Source organism: Myotis daubentonii, chromosome 15 (assembly GCF_963259705.1).
Source record: "Myotis daubentonii chromosome 15, mMyoDau2.1, whole genome shotgun sequence".
Taxonomy (NCBI): domain Eukaryota; kingdom Metazoa; phylum Chordata; class Mammalia; order Chiroptera; family Vespertilionidae; genus Myotis; species Myotis daubentonii.
Genome location: NC_081854.1, coordinates 8,772,433 through 8,790,338, shown reverse-complemented (window position 1 = coordinate 8,790,338; position 17,906 = coordinate 8,772,433). Strand labels below are relative to the sequence as shown.

The 17,906-nt window shown below is 59.0% G+C and overlaps 1 protein-coding gene across 4 annotated transcripts; it reads right to left on the bottom strand.

Moving 5' to 3' along the window:
* Positions 1-7,471: 7,471 nt before the first annotated feature.
* MAMSTR (MEF2 activating motif and SAP domain containing transcriptional regulator) lies at positions 7,472-17,321 on the bottom strand. 4 transcript variants are annotated; one of them, XM_059665946.1, is made up of 11 exons: positions 17,153-17,321; positions 15,996-16,074; positions 14,832-14,870; positions 14,058-14,266; positions 13,702-13,886; positions 13,312-13,414; positions 12,321-12,515; positions 11,999-12,058; positions 11,855-11,956; positions 11,716-11,770; positions 7,472-11,582 (listed from the first exon to the last, which is right to left on the bottom strand). In XM_059665946.1, exons 2-11 carry the CDS (start codon positions 16,051-16,053, stop codon positions 11,299-11,301), a joined length of 1,290 nt encoding a protein of 429 aa, XP_059521929.1. In that variant the 5' UTR covers positions 16,054-16,074; positions 17,153-17,321; the 3' UTR covers positions 7,472-11,298. The 4 variants fall into 4 exon arrangements, with proteins under 4 accessions (XP_059521929.1, XP_059521930.1, XP_059521926.1 ...); XM_059665947.1 differs by having other exon boundaries at positions 11,855-12,058; positions 14,058-14,203; XM_059665943.1 differs by having other exon boundaries at positions 11,855-12,058; positions 17,153-17,319.
* Positions 17,322-17,906: the final 585 nt, after the last annotated feature.

The following is a 17,906-nucleotide window of genomic DNA, read 5'->3' as shown; positions in this document are numbered from 1 at the left end:
GCCGGGCCATTGGCTGCTTCCTGAACGTGGTCCTGACTGGGGATCAAACCCGCAACCTCGGTCATTGGGACGATGCTCTAACCGACTGAGCCACACCGGCCGGGCCCCAGTTCTGTCCGTCTCCTTGAGCTGCTATCATCTCCTCTTAGGCGACTCCCTCGCGGTCCCAAGAGGACCGCCACACGCCCAGGACTGTCACATGCGGACAGCCTCTTCCCGAGGCAGCCAACACAGGTTCATTCTCGTCCTGGGCCCCTTTGGAAGAGGGAGGAAAACCTTCCAAAGCTCCAGCGACTCACTGCCCCTCAGGGAGACAGGCCCCTCGTATCTCGTTGGCCAGTCGTGTGTCACGCGTCCACTGAGCCGTCACAGGGCCAGGTGGGTGAAACCCTGGGATTGGCTACCTTCACCTCGCTAAGACTTGGCCGCTGCCGCCGAGGGTTTGAGCTGCCTCCTGGGGGTCATGGCTGCTTGCAGAGAGAACAGTGGCGTGGTCTCACCCAGGACGAAGGCGGGAATGGCTGCCGCGAGCAAAGCAGGGAGCCCTGAACTGATGTGCCCGCTGTTCACACACAAAGGGATCGGCCAAGAAGGCAAGTGGGGCTTAAAGAGAGCCCGCAAGCTGCCCTCCAAGCCTGCGTCCCGGGGACTGTGCCTACCTGGAGGGCTCCTTCTTTTATTTTTTCTAGTTAGTCCACCCAGAGGGGGACCTTTCTTCCAGTTTTCACATACAGGCTGGTAGCTGGCCTGCCTCCAAGACCAGGCAGCCTACTGCCCGGGATGAGTATTGTTGAGAACTCAGAGACCAGCATGGCTCCATGAACTGGAGGGAGTCCATTCATTCTCTCAGTCAACGTTTGTGGCGGTGAACCTAACAGGGCCCCTGCTCCCAGGGGTGCAATAGCCAAACAGAGGGGCCCTCAGTGATGGCCGTTTATTGTTTCCCACAATCCTGCGGGCCGGCCGTGGAGATCAGTTTGGAGCATCCTGGTCTCTGTGTGGCCAGTATAGCTTGGTCTTCCTCACAACACAGCTTTCAGCTTGTTTGCTGGAACGTTCACTCTTGGAGCCATCATCATCGTCGTCGTCGTCGTCGTTGTCGTCGTCGTCGGACATAAGAAATCAAACTATCTGAAGCCGCCATGCTGTGAGGAAGCCCAGTGTCACTGAGAGGCCCCCTGTCGGTGTCTGGGTCACAGTGTCAGCTGAGCCCAACTTCAGGTCATCTCCCCGCAAGCGTCCGATGTGTCAGTGAGACGCCTGTCGACGCTTCCACAGTTGTCCAAATCAACGTACCACTTTCAGTGACCCAGCTGAGGCTCCCGACAGTGTGTTGAACGGATAAGCCATATCTAAATCCCCGGTTCACAGGGTCTGTGAACATAATATGACTGTTTTCTGCCACGAAGCTTTGCGGCAGCGAATATGCAGCTGCAGATAATGGGAACAACCAGAACAAGCTATTCTCTGTCTGCAGATACTTTCGTGACTTTGACATGAATGTGGCCAACATGAACATCCCCATCTGACTTGAGATTGCATGTGCAAAGGTCCTGGGGCCGGGGGGCGTCTAGTCACACATGGGAGTGAAAGGGGGCCAGTGGCTGGAGCACATGGAGCCGTATGCGGACGGGACGTTCGCAGGGTCAGACCCTTAAAGACCTGTGTACGCTGACAAGGACTTCGCGTTTATTCTAGGGCCAAGTGGAATTATCAGAGGGTTTTAATTATGGAAGTGACATGATCCGATTTTCTGTGTGAGCATGCCCAGCTTCTGTGTGGAGAAGAGGCTGTAGGGTGAAGGCGGGTTAAGGCAAAGAGACCCACGAGAAGGCTCCCGTGGCTTTCCCGCAAGCAGTCACGGTGGACCCCGGAGCTGGTGGTGGAACATGTGACACGTCTCACGTCCAGGACCTACGAGAGGCTCTCGGAGACTCTGTCCGTTTCGCTGTCCTGAGAGAGACCATCTGACGGCCTCCGCTGGACTGATGTTTGAGTCAAGCATCTGCCAGGAGCCAATGAGCGGAGGCCCTGGGGAAGGTTCACCTGAAACACACAGGGCAGCCACGTTTCCTTCCAAGAGAAGGCGGTGAAAGAGTGTGAAGGGTGGGAACACGCTCCCAACATGGGAACGCACGGGGGGAGCGTGTGCCGCTCACACTGCCGTGGCCGAAGCAGGTCGTGTGGTCACACCCAGCTCCAGAGAGGGCCAGCAGGAGTGATGGGCCACACGCCCCACAATATTTATGCACAAGTGACTACCTCATATCCCCCACCGGCTGGCACATCTCTCTCGGGCCTCTTTCTTTCTCCCTTTTTTTCTTCTTTCTTTCTGTCTTTTTTTCTTTCTTTCTTCTTTTTTTAAAAAATTGCCTATAGCGAGAGAGGAAGGGAGAGATAAAAAAAGAAAAGAGAGAGAAACACTGATTTGTTGTTCCACTTACTTATGCATCCATTGGCTGAGGCTTTTAAGTGCCCTGACTGGGGATTGAACCAGAAACCTTGGGGTATCGGGATGACGCTCTAACCACCTGAGCTACCCGGCCGGGGCCAGCTGGACTCCTTTCTTTTGGTTTGGTGCCCACAGAACGGGGTGCCACCGTACTCACCAGCTAATAGGCTCTGTCTCAATAACTATTTCAGTAACCCCCTTTCAAATTTCCAGTCTTATTTTTTTTATTTTTAAAAATATGTCGTTTTTAAAAATACATTCTTATTGATTTCAGAGAGGAAGGGAGGAGTAGAGGGAGATAGAAACATCAATGATGAGAGAGAATCACTGGCCAGCTGCCTCCTGCACGCCCCCCACTGGGGATCGAGCCCGCAAACCGGCCATGTGCCCTTGACTGGAATCGAACCTGGGACCCTTCAGTCCGCAGTCCCGGGACCCTCTATCCACTGAGCCAAACCAGCTAGTCCTTAAAATATGTTTTTATTGATTTTAGAGATAGAAGAAGAGAGAGAAACATTGACGAGAGAGAAACATTGATTGCTGCCTCCTGCATGCCCCCTACTGGGGATCGAGCCTGAAACACAGGCATGTGCCCTGACCAGGAATCAAACTGCTGACTTCTTGGTGCGTGGATAGCGCTCAGCCAGCTGAGCCGCACCGGCCAGGTTCTAGTCTTACTTCATATAGATCGAACGCGTGGCCGTCATTGGACCAGGTTTTGCTGTTAAAAACAAATAATCGATCCAACGTTAATTTATTAGTTTACCATTCTCTCTCTTTTTAATGAATGTTTTTAATGGATTCTACATGCTTCTAAATCAACACAGTGTCGTGGCTGGCTGTAGTTCCCAAAGACAGCCATGACCATATCTCACCTTGATTCTAACCCCTCCAACCTTCCTTCCCCTGCCCACCCCCGTCTCACTATCCTTTCACTTCAACCAAAAACTTGAACTTACCCTTGATGCATTCTTGCACATTCCCCCCACCAGCAAGTTCTGTGGGCTCTACCTGCAAAATACACCCTGACCTCGCTCTCCTCCTATGCTATCGCCATTCAGCCCAGGTCTGTCTCCCTCCCTCTCCCTCTCCCTCTCCCTCTCCCTCTCCCTCTCCCTCTCCCTCTCCCTCTCCCTCTCCCTCTCCCTCTCCCTCTCCCTCTCCCTCTCCCTCTCCCTCTCCCTCTCCCTCTCCCTCTCCCTCTCCCTCTCCCTCTCCCTCTCCCTCTCCCTCTCCCTCTCCCTCTCCCTCTCCCTCTCCCTCTCCCTCTCCCTCTCCCTCTCCCTCTCCCTCCCTCTCCCTCTCCCTCTCCCTCTCCCTTCCTCTCTCTCCAAAAATCAATACAACATCTAAACCAGGGGTCCTCAAACTTTTTAAACAGGGGGCCAGTTCACTGTCCCTCAGACCGTTGGAGGGCCGGACTATAGTTTAAAAAAAAAAACGATGAACAAATTCCTATGCACACAGCGGCGGCAAAAACACTGGGCCGCATGTGGCCGGCGGGCGGTAGTCTGAGGACCCCTGATCTAAACAAAGAGAAAGAAAATAGTCCTTAAGGACTCAGCCCAGTTAAGCTACGGTCACGGTCACGGGGTGGGCCCTCATCCAATAGGACTGTGGCCTTTGTGAAAAAGGGAGGTTTGGGCACAGAGGGACACACAAGGAGAAAGCATGTGAAGAAGGTGGAGATGGGGGGGGGGGTGCACCTACCTGCCAAGGAGCCCCAACGATTGTCCCCAAACCGTCAGAAGCTGGGAGAGACGCAGGGCAGGGGCCCGGAGGAGCCAGGCCTGGGAGAACCTGGGTTTTGGACTTCCCGCCTCCAGGACTGAGACACTCGCCCCGGGCTCGCTCGATGTCTGTGGTTACGCGCTCAGCGTGGGGCGCTTCCTTAGGGAGCCCCGGGAAGAGAGAGTGGGCGGGGGGGTGGGGGGGTGCGTTCCCGCCGGCTTCCTGCAGTGTCCCCAGTCCTCCCAGCTTCCGCGGCATGCCTGCTGCTGCCCTGGCCACGCGTTTGCACTTAGATCACGTTCATGGTCCCCGGCTGTTTCTTCCAAGTACTGGCCGCCCCCGGGTTCTATCCGGGGCCCTTAGTTCTCCCAGGAGGGTCCCATGGTTCCACATTCTGTCTATAGATGGCTCTCACATTTTTTAAAAAATATATATTTTTATCGACTTCAGAGCGGAAGGGAGAGGGAGAGAGAGACAGAAACATCAATGACGAGAGAATCATTGATCGGCTGCCTCCTGCACACCCTCCTCCCCCACTGGGGACGGAGCCCGCAACCCGGGCATGTGCCCTTGACCGGAATCAAACCCAGGCCGCTTCAGTCCGCAGGCCGACGCCCTAGCCACTGAGCCACACCAGCCAGGGCGACGCTCACATTTTTATTTTGGGGCCAGAAGCTTCACTTTCGGGGGAGGAGGGGGAGTTAACCAAGAGAATCACTCTTAAAATTCCCAAAATAGAGAGCGCTGAGCCAGGCCAGCTCTACCAGATGTTAAAAAACCATGTTAAGTCTCAATAAATAAAACAGTGTGATCCCAGTGGGTGGGGAAACGGGCGAAAGGAGCCAGTTTGAGAATGTAATGTGTTCTGAGGGTGGCCTGACACATTTGTAATGAAGGGATGGATTCTGAGCAAATACTGAGCCATCTGGGGCGGGGGGGGGGGGGGGGGGAGACGGGGGGAAGTCCATAAAAAAAAGAAGCTTTAAAAACTCAAAAATTAAATGAATACATGTAAAAAGGCCGTAAGTCGTTGCTGCGGTGGTTGTGTTTTTGCATATGGAACCCCCAAACTTGGGCGGCCTGCTTTTCCCTTGCGGCCTGCTCCGTAGGAAACGCCTCCGCCTTTGGTAGTTAGTGGCACCGGATCCATCCTGTTGGTGGTTTGTGGTCTGTGGCACGTGCCTCCTCCAGCTGAAAGGGTGGAGGCGATTTGCTGCTGCTCGTTTCTGTCAATAATGCCCACGAGCCCTGCCCCTGGCTCAGTTGTTGGAGCATCGTCTCCACACCCACAGTCAGGGCTCATGCCTACGCTGAGGTTGGGCTACGTACAGGAGGCAGTCCATCCGCATTTCTCTCTCGCACGGATGTCTCTCTCGCTCTCCTTTCCTTTCTCTGAATTCAATAAACATATCCTCGGGTGAGGATTAAAAACAATAATAATAATAATAATAATAATAATAATAAGCCGTAACCGGTTTGGCTCAGTGGATAGAGCATCAGCCTGCGGACTGAAAGGTCCCAGGTTCGATTCCGGTCAGGGGCATGTACCTTGGTTGCGGGAACAGCCCCAGGAGGGGGTGTGCAGGAGGCGGCTGATCGATGTTTCTCTCTCATCGATGTTTCTGACTCTCTATCCCTCTCTCTTCCTCTCTGTGAAATAAATAAATAAATAATAATAATAATAATAATGCCAAGGAGAATGTCCTTGTCATTTATGTCTATTGGCTGAAGTGTGGGAAATCTTTATGCATCCTAATATCACTTTTAAAATATATATATATTTTTTATTGATTTCGGAGAGGAAGGGGGAGGGAGAGAAACATCAATGACGAAAGCGAATCATGGATCGGCTGCCTCCTACGCGCCCCCTACTGGGGATCAAGCCCGCAACCCGGGCATGTGCCCTTGACCGGAATCGAACCGGGGACCCTGGAGTTCCCAGGCTGGCGCTCTGTCCACTGAGCCAAGCCGGCTCGGGCCCATATCACTTTTTAAGGATATATTATTAGAAGTGAACTTGCTGGGTCACGGCGCATGCATTTAAACTCAATGCTGCTGTGTGATCTGTGACTGTGATGTTCAGCGCAGCCACGTCTGAGTGCTCATTCTCCCACAGTCTTGTGACCCCGGCAGCGCGGTGCAGGGGTCCCCTGGGGCTCCTCGGGGCTCCCCAGCTGACTTCCGGCTTCCTTCGCCCCCACTTTGGCTCAGCCCTCAGTTTTCCCAACTCCCTCCCCCTCCCCCCCCCCACCCCACCCCGGGGGGAGCCTTCGCCCTCTTCTCGGGGAAGGAGGGAGGGACTGACAGGTCTGGAGAAAGGCTGGTGACAGATCTCAGTGCAGGATCAAAGCCGTGCCCCTGGCTCTGGGTTCAAATTTCCACGCCTGCCTGCGCCTCCATTCAAACCCCCGCCTTCAGGAGAATTCCGCCGCCGCCCACACTCTCGGGCTGTTCCCTGGCCCCGCAGGCACTCAGCTCGCGGCTGCCCTCTGCCGGACACGGGGGAGATGGCGGCAGCGGCAGGGCCCGGAGTCAGGGGGAGACGGGGCAGGTGGACAGGGAGGCAGATCCAGCCTTCCAGCGTCCAGAGCAGCGGTTCTCAACCTGTGGGTCGCGACCCCTTTGGCGGTCGAACGACCCTTTCACAGGGGTCACCTAAGACCATCCTGCCTATCAGATATTGACATGACGATTCATCACAGTAGCAACATGACAGTGATGAAGTAGCAACGGAAATAATTCTATGGTTGGGTCACCGCATGAGGAACTGTATTGAAAGGGCCAGAAGGTCGAGAACCACTGGTCCAGAGGGAAAGGGAAACAGAGGAGCCCGCCACGCCCCTCCCTGATGTTCCCAGGGCCAGCTGTACCCGTCCCCCCCCCATGTCCAGCCGGACATGAAGGGTCCAGCAACACCCAGTGGCCACCCACAAGGCCGTGCCCTTCACCCCCTCAGCTTTGCACGTTTGCCTCTACAAGGCTGGCGTCTTCCAGGCACTTCCTCCACCCGCTCTGCCTGGCCCTTGGAGAGTCAGCAAAACCCGCTCCCCGACCCCTCTGCCCATGGCCCCGCGGCTTCTGGCCTTTCGCGCCCCGGCCGTGAACACCCTCGTCACCTGCAGCGGGACTCTCTCTTGGCAGATGTCAGAGCTTCACCAGAGCAGAGATTGAGGCTCTTTGTTTTTTTTTTTTAACTCTGAAGACTCAAGCTGTGGACTCATGACTGTGGGCTCATTAATTGAAAGCCCTACTCCAGCCCAGCCAGCGTGGCTCAGGGAATGAGCGGGCTCGGTCACCAGCAGGGCGTGCAGGAAGCAGCTGATCAATGATTCTCTTTCATCACTGATGTTCCTCTCTCTCCTCCCTCCCTCCCATCTGTGAGACACTGGCCATATCACTCCCCTTCTCTGATCTTCAATGACTTCATCTGGAAAGGGGTTCTTCTGAAGCCCAAAGATTGCCTTTGGCTCAAGCCGGTTTGGCTCAGTGGATAGAGCATCAGCCTGCGGACTGAAGGGTCCCGGGTTCAATTCTGTTCAAGGGCACATGCCCGGGTTGCGGGCTCGACCCCCAGTGGGGGGCATGCAGGAGGCAGCCCATCAATGATTCTCTGTCATCATTGATGTTTCTATCTCTCTCTCCCTCTTCCTTCCTCTCTGAATTAATAAAATATATATAAACATTGCCTTTGCTTCATGGTACCAAGCATGCATTCCCTTGCCCTCTTTTAATGGGGGATCGCTCATGTCCAACAGTTTTCCACACGTCGAGGCACTAGGATTGTTGATTGTAAATTAATAACAGTGATCACTATCCATTGGCAGGTCTCCCGTGCCAGGCCCAGTCTGTAGGCACTCTCAGCCACACGGGGCTATAGGTACAGGTGAGGAAACTGACAGCAAGGCAAGGGGACATCATGGGCTCTCAGTCCCGTCACATGGATTGTCCTGATATTGTGTCCTTTCCCACCTGTAGTGGACACGGCCGGTGGCCAGCTCAGGTCCCCTTACCAGCTCTGTTCATCCAGCCCCCAGCTGCTGTGAGCTCTGTGCATGAAGGATGCCTTTTTCCTCTTCTGTATATACAGTATTTGTGGTGTTTTGACATCTGGGGCTTTGTTGACAGTGGAGGGACTGCCCCCCACCGGGCCAGCTACTTCCTGGAGGTAACAAAGAACCCGCCTGTGCACAGGCCTTTCGTATGCAAACCTAGCAACCCACAGCCTGGACTCACAGCCACTTCCCAGGACACTGTTCTCTGCCTGATTGCCCCAGGGCGAGGCTCCAGGCACCTGGGGACCCAAGAGCCTGCTGAAATCACTCACACTAGCCAACCTCAGGCCTGCTCACCTGCCTCATCTGTTCCTTTTTAAAATATATACATCTTTATTAATTTCAGAGAGGAAGGGAGAGGGAGAGAGAGAGAAACATCAATGATGGGAGAGAATCATCGATCAGCTGCCTCCTGCACGCCCCCTTCTGGGGATCGAGCCCGCAACCCGGGCATGTGCCCTTGAGTGGAATCGAACTCGGGACCCTTCAGTCTGAGCCAAACCAGCTAGGGCTCTGCCTCAGCTGTTCCTTCTTGAGGGAACCACAATAAATGCTCTTCCCCTCTCTCCCTTTGCCCCCTGGCTGACACTGGGGCTTCCCCATGTGGCCCTGCATGGCTTGGAAAATTCCCTTCTTTGTCCTTGTTGTTAATCCTCACCCAAGGATATTTTTTCCATTGACTTTTAGAGAGAGTGGAAGGGAGGAGGGGAGACACACAGAGAGAAACGTCAATGTGAGAGAGACACATCCATTGGTTGCCACCCGCATGCGCCCAACCAGGGTTGGGGATCGAGCCTGAAACTGAGGTATGTGCCCTTGACCAGGAATCGAACCCAGGACCCTTCAGTCCGCAGGCGGACGCTCTATCCACTGAGCCAAACCGACTAGGGCAGGAGTATTCCCCTCTTTTGGGAACTGAGAATAACAAACTCTCTTTTCAATGTCAATCGGATCCTGATCTGTTGACTTCGTCAAACCTGAATAATACTAATATCTACATTTTAAAACTCTGCTGCTAACCAATTACCCTGTGACCTTCTTCCCAGGATCGCCCGTGGGGTCAAAGTGCTTGAGAGTTTGTGTCCCAGGCCCCTCTCAGGACCCATAGCCCATGACTAACTAGAGGGGTGTAATAGCAAGTCTCCAAATACGGCCTCCAATGACTATGCCACCACCACCCTGATATTAACACATTTAGTAGTCCCCTATTCCCTTTGTTACCTCCAGCCCTCGCTATCCCGCCCCCTTCCATATTCAGCCTGGATTGGCATGACTTGCATTAACCAATAGAAAATGGCGCCCGGCCGGTGTGGCCCCCATGGTTGAGTGTTGACAAATGAACCAGGAGGTCACGCTTTGATTCCTGGTCAGGACACATGCCCAGGTTGCAGCTCAAGCCCTAGTAGGGGGAATGCAGGAGGCAGCCGATCAATGATTCTCTCTCATCATTGATGATTCTCTCTCTCCCCCTCTCCCTTCCTGTCTGAAATCAATAAAAATGTATTTTTTTTAAAAGAAAATGGTGAAAGTTCTGCTTCCTCCGCTAGAAACACTCACTTTGGGGAGCCCTGAGCTACCATGTAAGGAGTCCCTGCCGCTGTTGGGGGGGGCCACGTGGAGAGGGAGAGGGCGGAGACTACGCAGAGAGCGAGAGAAATGCAGAGGCCCACAGCCCAAGCGAGTCCAGCCCAGTAGCCGTCCCTGCTAAGGCACCGGCATGCCTGCGAGCAGCATCGTGGATTTTGCAGCCGGCTGGGCCCTAAGATGACTGCAGCCCTAGTTGACATCAGACGGTGCCGAAGAACTGCCTTGCTGAGCCCAGTCCACCCCTGGAATTGTGAGCAATCGTAGTTATTATTTTAAGACTCTATGTTTGGGGTGGTTTGTTATTCAGGGATAAAAACCCAAACTGGGATCTCCCTTTGCCTTAAAGGCCCAGTTCCCTTTGCCTCAAGGTGGAACGACCTGCACCTTTAAAAAAAAAAAAAAAAAAAAAAAGGCCCTAACCGGTTTGGTTCAGATAGAGTGTCGGCCTGTGGACTGAAGGGTCCCAGGTTCGATTCCGGTCAAGGGCATGTACCTTGGTTTCGGGCACATCCCCAGTGGGGAGTGTGCAGGAGGCAGCTGATGGATGTTTCTCTCTCATTGATGTTTCTTACTCTCTATCCCTCCCCCTTCCTCTCTGTAAAAAATCAATAAAAATATTTAAAAAATAAAAATAAAATAAAAATATGGTTTTATTGATTTTTAGAGAGACAGGTAGAAAAATCGATGAGAGAGAAACATCATCAATCAGCTGCCTCCTGCATGCACCCCTACTGGAGGTGGAGCCCGCAAACCAGGCATGTGCCCCGACCAGGAATCGAACCGGTGACCTTTTGGTTCCTGGGTCGACACTCAGCCGCTGAGCCGCACCAGCCGGGCGCGACCCTGCAACTTAATTCATCCTCCGGGGTTGGGCTGAGATGGGGACTTCACCTGACGTCACCCTCCTGTTGTTCTCCCCCTCGCTGTCCTGGCTCACCCCTTCCTTTTTGGTTTCTCCTGGGAGCACCTCTTTAAGAAGTCATGGACACAGGAGTGTTGCCTCAGGCTCTGCTCAGAATCTGACCTGGGACACGCCGTTTCTGATGTTCTCATCTCCAACCAGAAGCCAAGGGTCTAGCTCCCCGTCCTCCCTCCCCACTCCTCCCTCCCCCTCTCTGCACCCCAAAAGCATAGAGCAGCCTCCAGGTGCCCCAGCCACAGGTAGCCCCGCAGCTGGCGGGATGAGAAGAAGACATCGGAGAGGTGTCTGCGGGAAGCAGCGAGCAGCTTGTTTGCCCGGCCAGCAGCGAATGAGGCTCCCGGCCCCCAGCACACAGCCCTGGAGGTCGGGCAGGGACAGTCAGGTGGTTGGCGTGCCCGGCAGCAGTTTAGGGCCCAGGTGAGATGAGAGTTGCTTCTGATCCTGGGTCTGGGGTGGGCGGGGTTCCAACCCCTCCCTCAGGGAGTCCGTCTCTGTGACTCCCCGTCCCTACCGGTTCCCTACCGGTTCTCCGTCCCTTGAAACCCTAGAATCCATCACCATGGACCCTCCAGCAGGTCCCACAGCCGGGGGCCGCCGGAGTCCGATAAATCAGCAGAGAAGATGCTGGGGGCCGGGGGGCCGCAGCCCAGCGGAGGACCCCCGCTCAGAGCTTCCAGCCAGTCCAAGGAGTCCGTGGGGCCCCGGGGAGAGGCGGATGGGGAGTTTGTGGGGGACGGGAGCGAGGAAGAGAAGACAGAGGAGAGGCCTTCAGAGTCTGGGGAAGGGGACAGCACGTCGAAGGAGCCAGGGAAGTCCAGCGGGATAGGGGGCAGCAGGTCTGCGGGGGAAGAAATGGAGGGTGAGCTTAGGAAGGCGGGGGTCCGGCCCCCAGTCCGCTAGGGGTTTCCCCGTTCCCAGGAGTCCAGAACCTCAGCCCCCTTTGCCCCAAAATCTAGGAGTTCGGCTTTTACCATCAGGCTCGTCCTGACCCTCCAAGATGTCATCGATGCCCCGGTTCGGAAGCAACTGCGGACGGACAGGCAGAAGCGGAGTGAACCTGGGACTCTGGCCCGAATCCCGACCGGAGACCACCTGCCCACTGCCTCTCACCTGCGCCCTCCGGATCGCTTCCTGCAGCTCCTGCTCCAGAGTCGGGGCTGCTGCGGCTGGTGCTGCGGAAGGGGTCGGCTCTGCAGCCGGAGCCGGAGCGGGAGCCGGAGCGGGAGCCGGAGTCGGAGCCGGAGCCGGAGCGGGCACGTGGGTTCCCACGGCACGAGAAAGAGGCGGCGGGGGAGATGCTGGGCTGGGCTTGGACTAGAACCCAGAGGATGGTCCTATAAGCCACGCCCACTCGCGCGACCCCGCCCACTCCTAACCCGAGGCTCCACCCCCTGTCCCTGGCCCGGCCCTTCCCTCCTGACCCTGGCCACGCCCCTTATTCTCTCATTGGCTTCTCTTCCCTCCCATTTCCTCTTAACCACGCCCCGCGCTTCCCCGGCAATTCCCTTCTCCACCTCCCGCCCGGCCCGCTGCGTCTTCTCCTCATTGGCCCACACGCGCATAGCCCCGCCCTCACCGAGCCGTGACGTCGGGCGGCTGCGAGGGCCTTGGGCCTGAGGCGTGGCCAGGGCGCGCCCGCGGGACCTTCCTCGCGCCGTGACTTCGGCCGCTCGCGGGATGGGGCGCCTCCGCGCATGCGCTCCAGGAGCGTCGACTTGGTCCCCGACACCGGGAGGCCCCGCAGGCGCAGCTGCTGCCGGAGCTCCGAGACCTGGGGCGGGGCGGGGAGAGGCCTCGCTGGGCGGGCTCCGGGGGCGGGCGGGCTGGACGGCGGGCCCGAGAGTGGCCGGGGACACGCGCGCGCACACACACACACACACACACTCCCGCTCCTGGGTCACACACACACACACACACACACACACACACACACACACATGCTCCTGGGTCACACACACACACACACACATACACACCCGCTCCTGGGACACACACACACACACACACACACACACTCCTGGATGTCACACACACACACATGCTCCTGGGTCACACACACACACGCACACACACTCCCGCTCCTGGGTCACACACACACACACACACACATGCTCCTGGGTCACACACACACACGCACACACACTCCCGCTCCTGGGTCACACACACACACACACACACATGCTCCTGGGTCACACACACACACACACACACACACTCCCGCTCCTGGGTCACACACACACACACACACACATGCTCCTGGGTCACACACACACACACACACACACTCCTGGATATCACTCACACACACACCCACATACACACCCGCTCCTGGATCACACACACGCACGCACACACACACACACACACATGCTCCTGGATCACACACACACACACACACACACTCCTGGATATCACACACACGCACACCCACATACACACCCGCTCCTGGGTCACACACACACGCACACACACTCCCGCTCCTGGGTCTGATGGGCAGAAGCCGCAGGGTCAGCCTCCTGGTCCCCGCACGGAAGGAGAGGTCCCCCGGGAAGTTGCCCCGCACTCACCGTCAGCTCCTCCAGTTTAAGGGTCTGAAGCTCCAACTTGTGCGGAGGCGGCGCGGGGCTGGAGACCCCGGGGGAGCCGGCGGGGAGAGAGGAGGCCTTCATCCTGGATGGCCGGCGGCGGGGAACGGGTCAGGGGCACAGAGGAAAGCATTTCCGCGTGAAGACAGGGGACCGGGCCCAGCATGGGGTCTCCGAGGACCAACCCCGGAGGCCGGTTCCCGGGCGTGGGGAAGGGGGGGCTCGTCTGGGGCTGAGGGGGGCCTCCGGGGAACTGCAGGGAGCGGGGCTGGGGACCGGACTCCGGCTCCTGGGGGAAGTGGGGTCTATGGGCCGCCGCCCCTGACCTTGGACTCTGGGTGTGAAGGCGGAGGACAGAAATGGGGGCCATACCTAGGAGGTGGCTGCTGCGCGCTTGTCTCTGCCCACGGAAGCGGCCCCGGGGTCACCCCGGCCGGCCCTGGGGCCTCGGGGTCTGCCCTGGACCCTTGTCCGGGCTCTGGGGGCAGGTACTGGTGGTAGGTCAGGCTCCCCTGGGGCTCGGCCTCCCCCCAGCGCTGGGAGGTCTTGGGGGTCGCCTGGAAAAGCAGGGGTGATGTCATTGCCGCAGCCCTGTTCCTCCTTCCCTGCCCAGCCCCACGCGAAGTAGGGGGTCAGCTGGGCACCACCAGCGAGGGGCAGAGGCCAGCAGGACCGAGGACCGAGGCCTGGCTGCCGGGGGGCTTCCCCTCCCTCTGGTGCAGACTCACATTCTTCAGGGGCCTCCAAGGGCAGCGTCGGGGCTCGGGGCGCAGGACCCCAGGACTGGAGAGGAAGGAGGCCGGGCCGGAGGGCGAGGCTGGGATGGGGGCCCGAGCCGGGCCGGAGGCTGAGATCCGCGGATCTGGGTCGGAGACTGGAGAGGTGGGGAAGGGCCCCGCGAGGCCTTCAGGCAGCCAGCCGGGCCCGGAGGAAGAGGCTGTGTGGGAAGGAGGGGCCCGGAGGCCTGGGTCACCCCCACCCCCACCCCCGCCCCCATGTGGGGCAGCAGGACAGGGAGCGAAACCCAATTGGTGGGAGCTGGGAGCCCCGACTTGTGGCTCTATGGGCAGAAGTGCTCGAAAGCCAGACTTTTCCACGCTCCAGAAAGGCGGGAATCCCGGCCTCAGTCCCCAAGGGGTGCGGTGGCTGAGGATCAAGGATTTGGGGGTTTGCTGGAACAGGGGTGGGGCCAGTACTCCTGGCCTTGAGGAGAGAGAGAAGCCGAAAGCCCCAGCCTGAGACTCGTGTGCGCACCAAAGGTGGAGCCTGGGGCGTTCTCTTCTGGGTGCACGCATTTCCCTGGAAGTGGGGACACCAAGGAGCTCCGAGGGGTGGGGTGCAGGGGACCTGTACTCCTGGGACCTCCGAGAGGATGGGTCTCCGCGTCTCCAGGGCAGAGGGACTGGGGCTCTGGAAGCAGCCAGGAAACCCGGCAGCTGCACTCCAGGGGCCCCCCGGGGGAGAGGGGCCGCCATCCCCTCCCGCGCAGGGCCCACACTTACTCGGGTCCTGATACCGTCTGTGGATCCGGAGCTGGAGGACTGTGGAGGGAAGGAGGGAGTGGGAGGAGAGAGGCGGGAGGGAGTGTCCAGGAGCCGGGCCTGGCAGGCGGTTCGAGCTGCTGCTGTTGGCGGGACGCGCGTGCCCAGCCCCCTTACACACACAGCCCTGCGGCGGGCGGTGGGCAGGCAGCCCGCTCCCATTCCTGGGCCTTCCGCCTGCTCCCTGCCAGCAGAGCGCGGAGGGCCAGAGCCGTTCTGGGGCGAGGTGCCAGCCAGCGTGCAGGCAGGAGGCAGCCCTGCCCCCCGGCTCCACCTGCCCCCGGGAGGAGTGTGTGCCCACCCACCCCCGGCACAACCTCCCTCTTGGCAGCCTGGCCCGTTTGCACCTCGCCAGCCGGATCCAGGCACTCGGCCTCGCACGCACTGCGGCCTTCTGCGCTGCCTCTGCACACCCACCTTTGAACGCGCATTCCCCTGGGCCCTAGTTTTGCACACATGCCACTTCCGTGCCCTTGTATGTACCTGTGACACTCGCTCCTCACCCTCGGCTCACTCTGGCTTGCCCCTCGCCCAGCCACAGTAGCACACTTACGTGCACAGTCAGGATCTGGTCCCTTCACACATTTCTGCTCTTGTGTACCTGCACTCTTTGCACGCTCCTTGCTCTTTTGAGTCATTGTGTCTTTGCACCCATCCAGGCGCGTAGCACACTCATTGGCACACTCAAGTGCCTCCTGCCTACTCGGGCATTGACCTCTGGGTTCACTCACTTGCACACTTTCCACCGACGCTGGGACCTCAGCTACAACGCTGACACTCTCGAGGCCTGGTAGCTCACTGTCCCACCCGGGGCCGCTCTGAAGTCTCCGCTCTGTGCACGTCACTTTGCACGCGTGTCAGGTTAAGCCCCTGTTCCTTTGACCCTCTGCACACCCACCTCTACCCGCCCACTCCACTCCCCACCGTTCCCAGGAGCATTGCATTAGCCATTTGCACATTCATTGAGCCAACACAACTGAGGCCCCCTTTAGGCACGAGAGCTCTTTGGCACAGAAAAACACTTACCTCTTGGGCCCCACCGCCCCCCTCCCACCTCACCCCACCCTGCACACTCCCAGAGTTAGGGTATTCCCCAGCCCAGAGAACCCCCTCCCTACAGCTCACCAGAACGGAACTTGGAGCGAATGATTTGGGAGCGCTGGGAGGAAGCCGCCAGGGTCATGGCCAAGGCTGGGATAGGGACCTGGACAGGGGGGAAGGCAGGACCCCCGCGGGAGGTCAGGAGGCTGCCCCTGCACCTGGACGCAGCAGGGAAACAGCCTGAAGGACTCAGAGACCAGAGGGGCTTTGGGCCACAACTTCTGGATCCTAGGGGAGGAGGAGGCTGGGGACCTGTACTCCTGGGTCTGAGGGAGGAGGGGCTGGGGGCCTGGGCTCCTGGGTCAGAGGGAGGAGGGGCTGGGGGCCCGGACTCCAGGGTCTGAGGGAGGAGGGGCTGGGGGCCTGGGCTCCTGGGTCTGAGGGAGGAGGGGCTGGGAGCCTGGACCCCTGGGTCTGAGGGAGGAGGGGCTGGGGGCCTGGACCCCTGGGTCTGAGGGAGGAGGGGCTGGGGGCCCGGACTCCAGGGTCTGAGGGAGGAGGGGCTGGGGGCCCGGACTCCAGGGTCTGAGGGAGGAGGGGCTGGGGGCCTGGACTCCTGGGTCCGAGGGAGGAGGGGCTGGGGCCTGGACCCCTGGGTCTGAGGGAGGAGGGGCTGGGGGTCTGGACCCCTGGGTCAGAGGGAGGAGGGGCTGGGAGCCTGGACCCCTGGGTCTGAGGGAGGAGGGGCTGGGGGCCCGGACTCCAGGGTCTGAGGGAGGAGGGGCTGGGGGCCTGGACTCCAGGGTCTGAGGGAGGAGGGGCTGGGGGCCTGGACTCCAGGGTCTGAGGGAGGAGGGGCGTGGGGCCTGGATTTCTGGGTCCGAGGGCGGGGCTCAGGGCCCCAATTCCTGGACCCTGGGGGGGGGAAGGACTTGGGGTCTGGGACGCCTAGGCCCTAAGAAGGCAAACCCTGGGCCCTGGGTCTATGAAAGGGAGGAAGGAGAAAGGGGAGAAGGGCTGGAACTCATACTCCGAGGGGCTAGAAGCCAACATCCTCGCTCAAGAGGGGAAGGAGACCTGTAGGCCCCTGGGCGCGGGGAAGCCTCTTCCCTCTGCATTCGGGGAGGAGCGGCTGGCTGCCCGCCGCCAGGGTCGGTGGGGAGGGACTGAGTCCAGAGAGGGGACCGAAGAGTTCAGTGGGTCTGACCCCCACGCCCATCCCCGCCCCAGGGGCGTCTCACCGGTGGCTCGGTGTGGCTGTGTGTGCTCAGAGCAGGTTGAGTCCCGAGGTCTAGGCTGGAGGCTGCAGCTCCACCCCACCAGCTGGGGACCCCCCCCTTTTGGGGCGTGCTGGGAGTCCGTGAAGCGGGGCGGGAGCCAGGAGCCCCGCCTGGGACGGTGAGAGGGGCGGGAGCTGGGGCTGAGAGGGACTGGGGCGGGGCGGACGTCGGGGTTCCCCACTCGCTCCTCCCCCGCGTCCCGGGGCGGCGGGCGGACTGACAGGAGCAGGTGCGGGGCGTGGCGGCGGGTGAGCAGCGGAGGCAGGTGGTCGCGTCCCGACCCGCAGGCAGGTGCCACCTGTCACTCAGCGTTTCCCTGACGCAGCAGCAGGGCTCGGGTTCAGGGGGTGAAAAGTGCAACTGGACTCCCGGACTCCCGGCCCGAAGGAGGGGGAAAGGGACCCGCGTTCCTGGGTTGGCAGTGAAGTGGGCGGGGCCGGGGCTCCCGGGGGGAGAGGCGTGGGCAGGGAGCCCAGGCTTGCGGACGCTGGGGATGGATGGGGACTAGAGGTGTTGGGGCTCCGCAGGTCCAGAATGGGCTGGGAACCGAATCCGGGGTCTGTGGGAGGAGGGCTCTCGAGTACGGACTTTGGGGATCAAAGCGGGAGCTTGAAAAAAAGCAAAACAAAACAAACAAAAAAACCCTCGAGCAGGGCTGGTTCCCGCTGATATTTGGCAGAGCACGCTTCCGAGCTCTGCCCCGAGATTGGTGGGA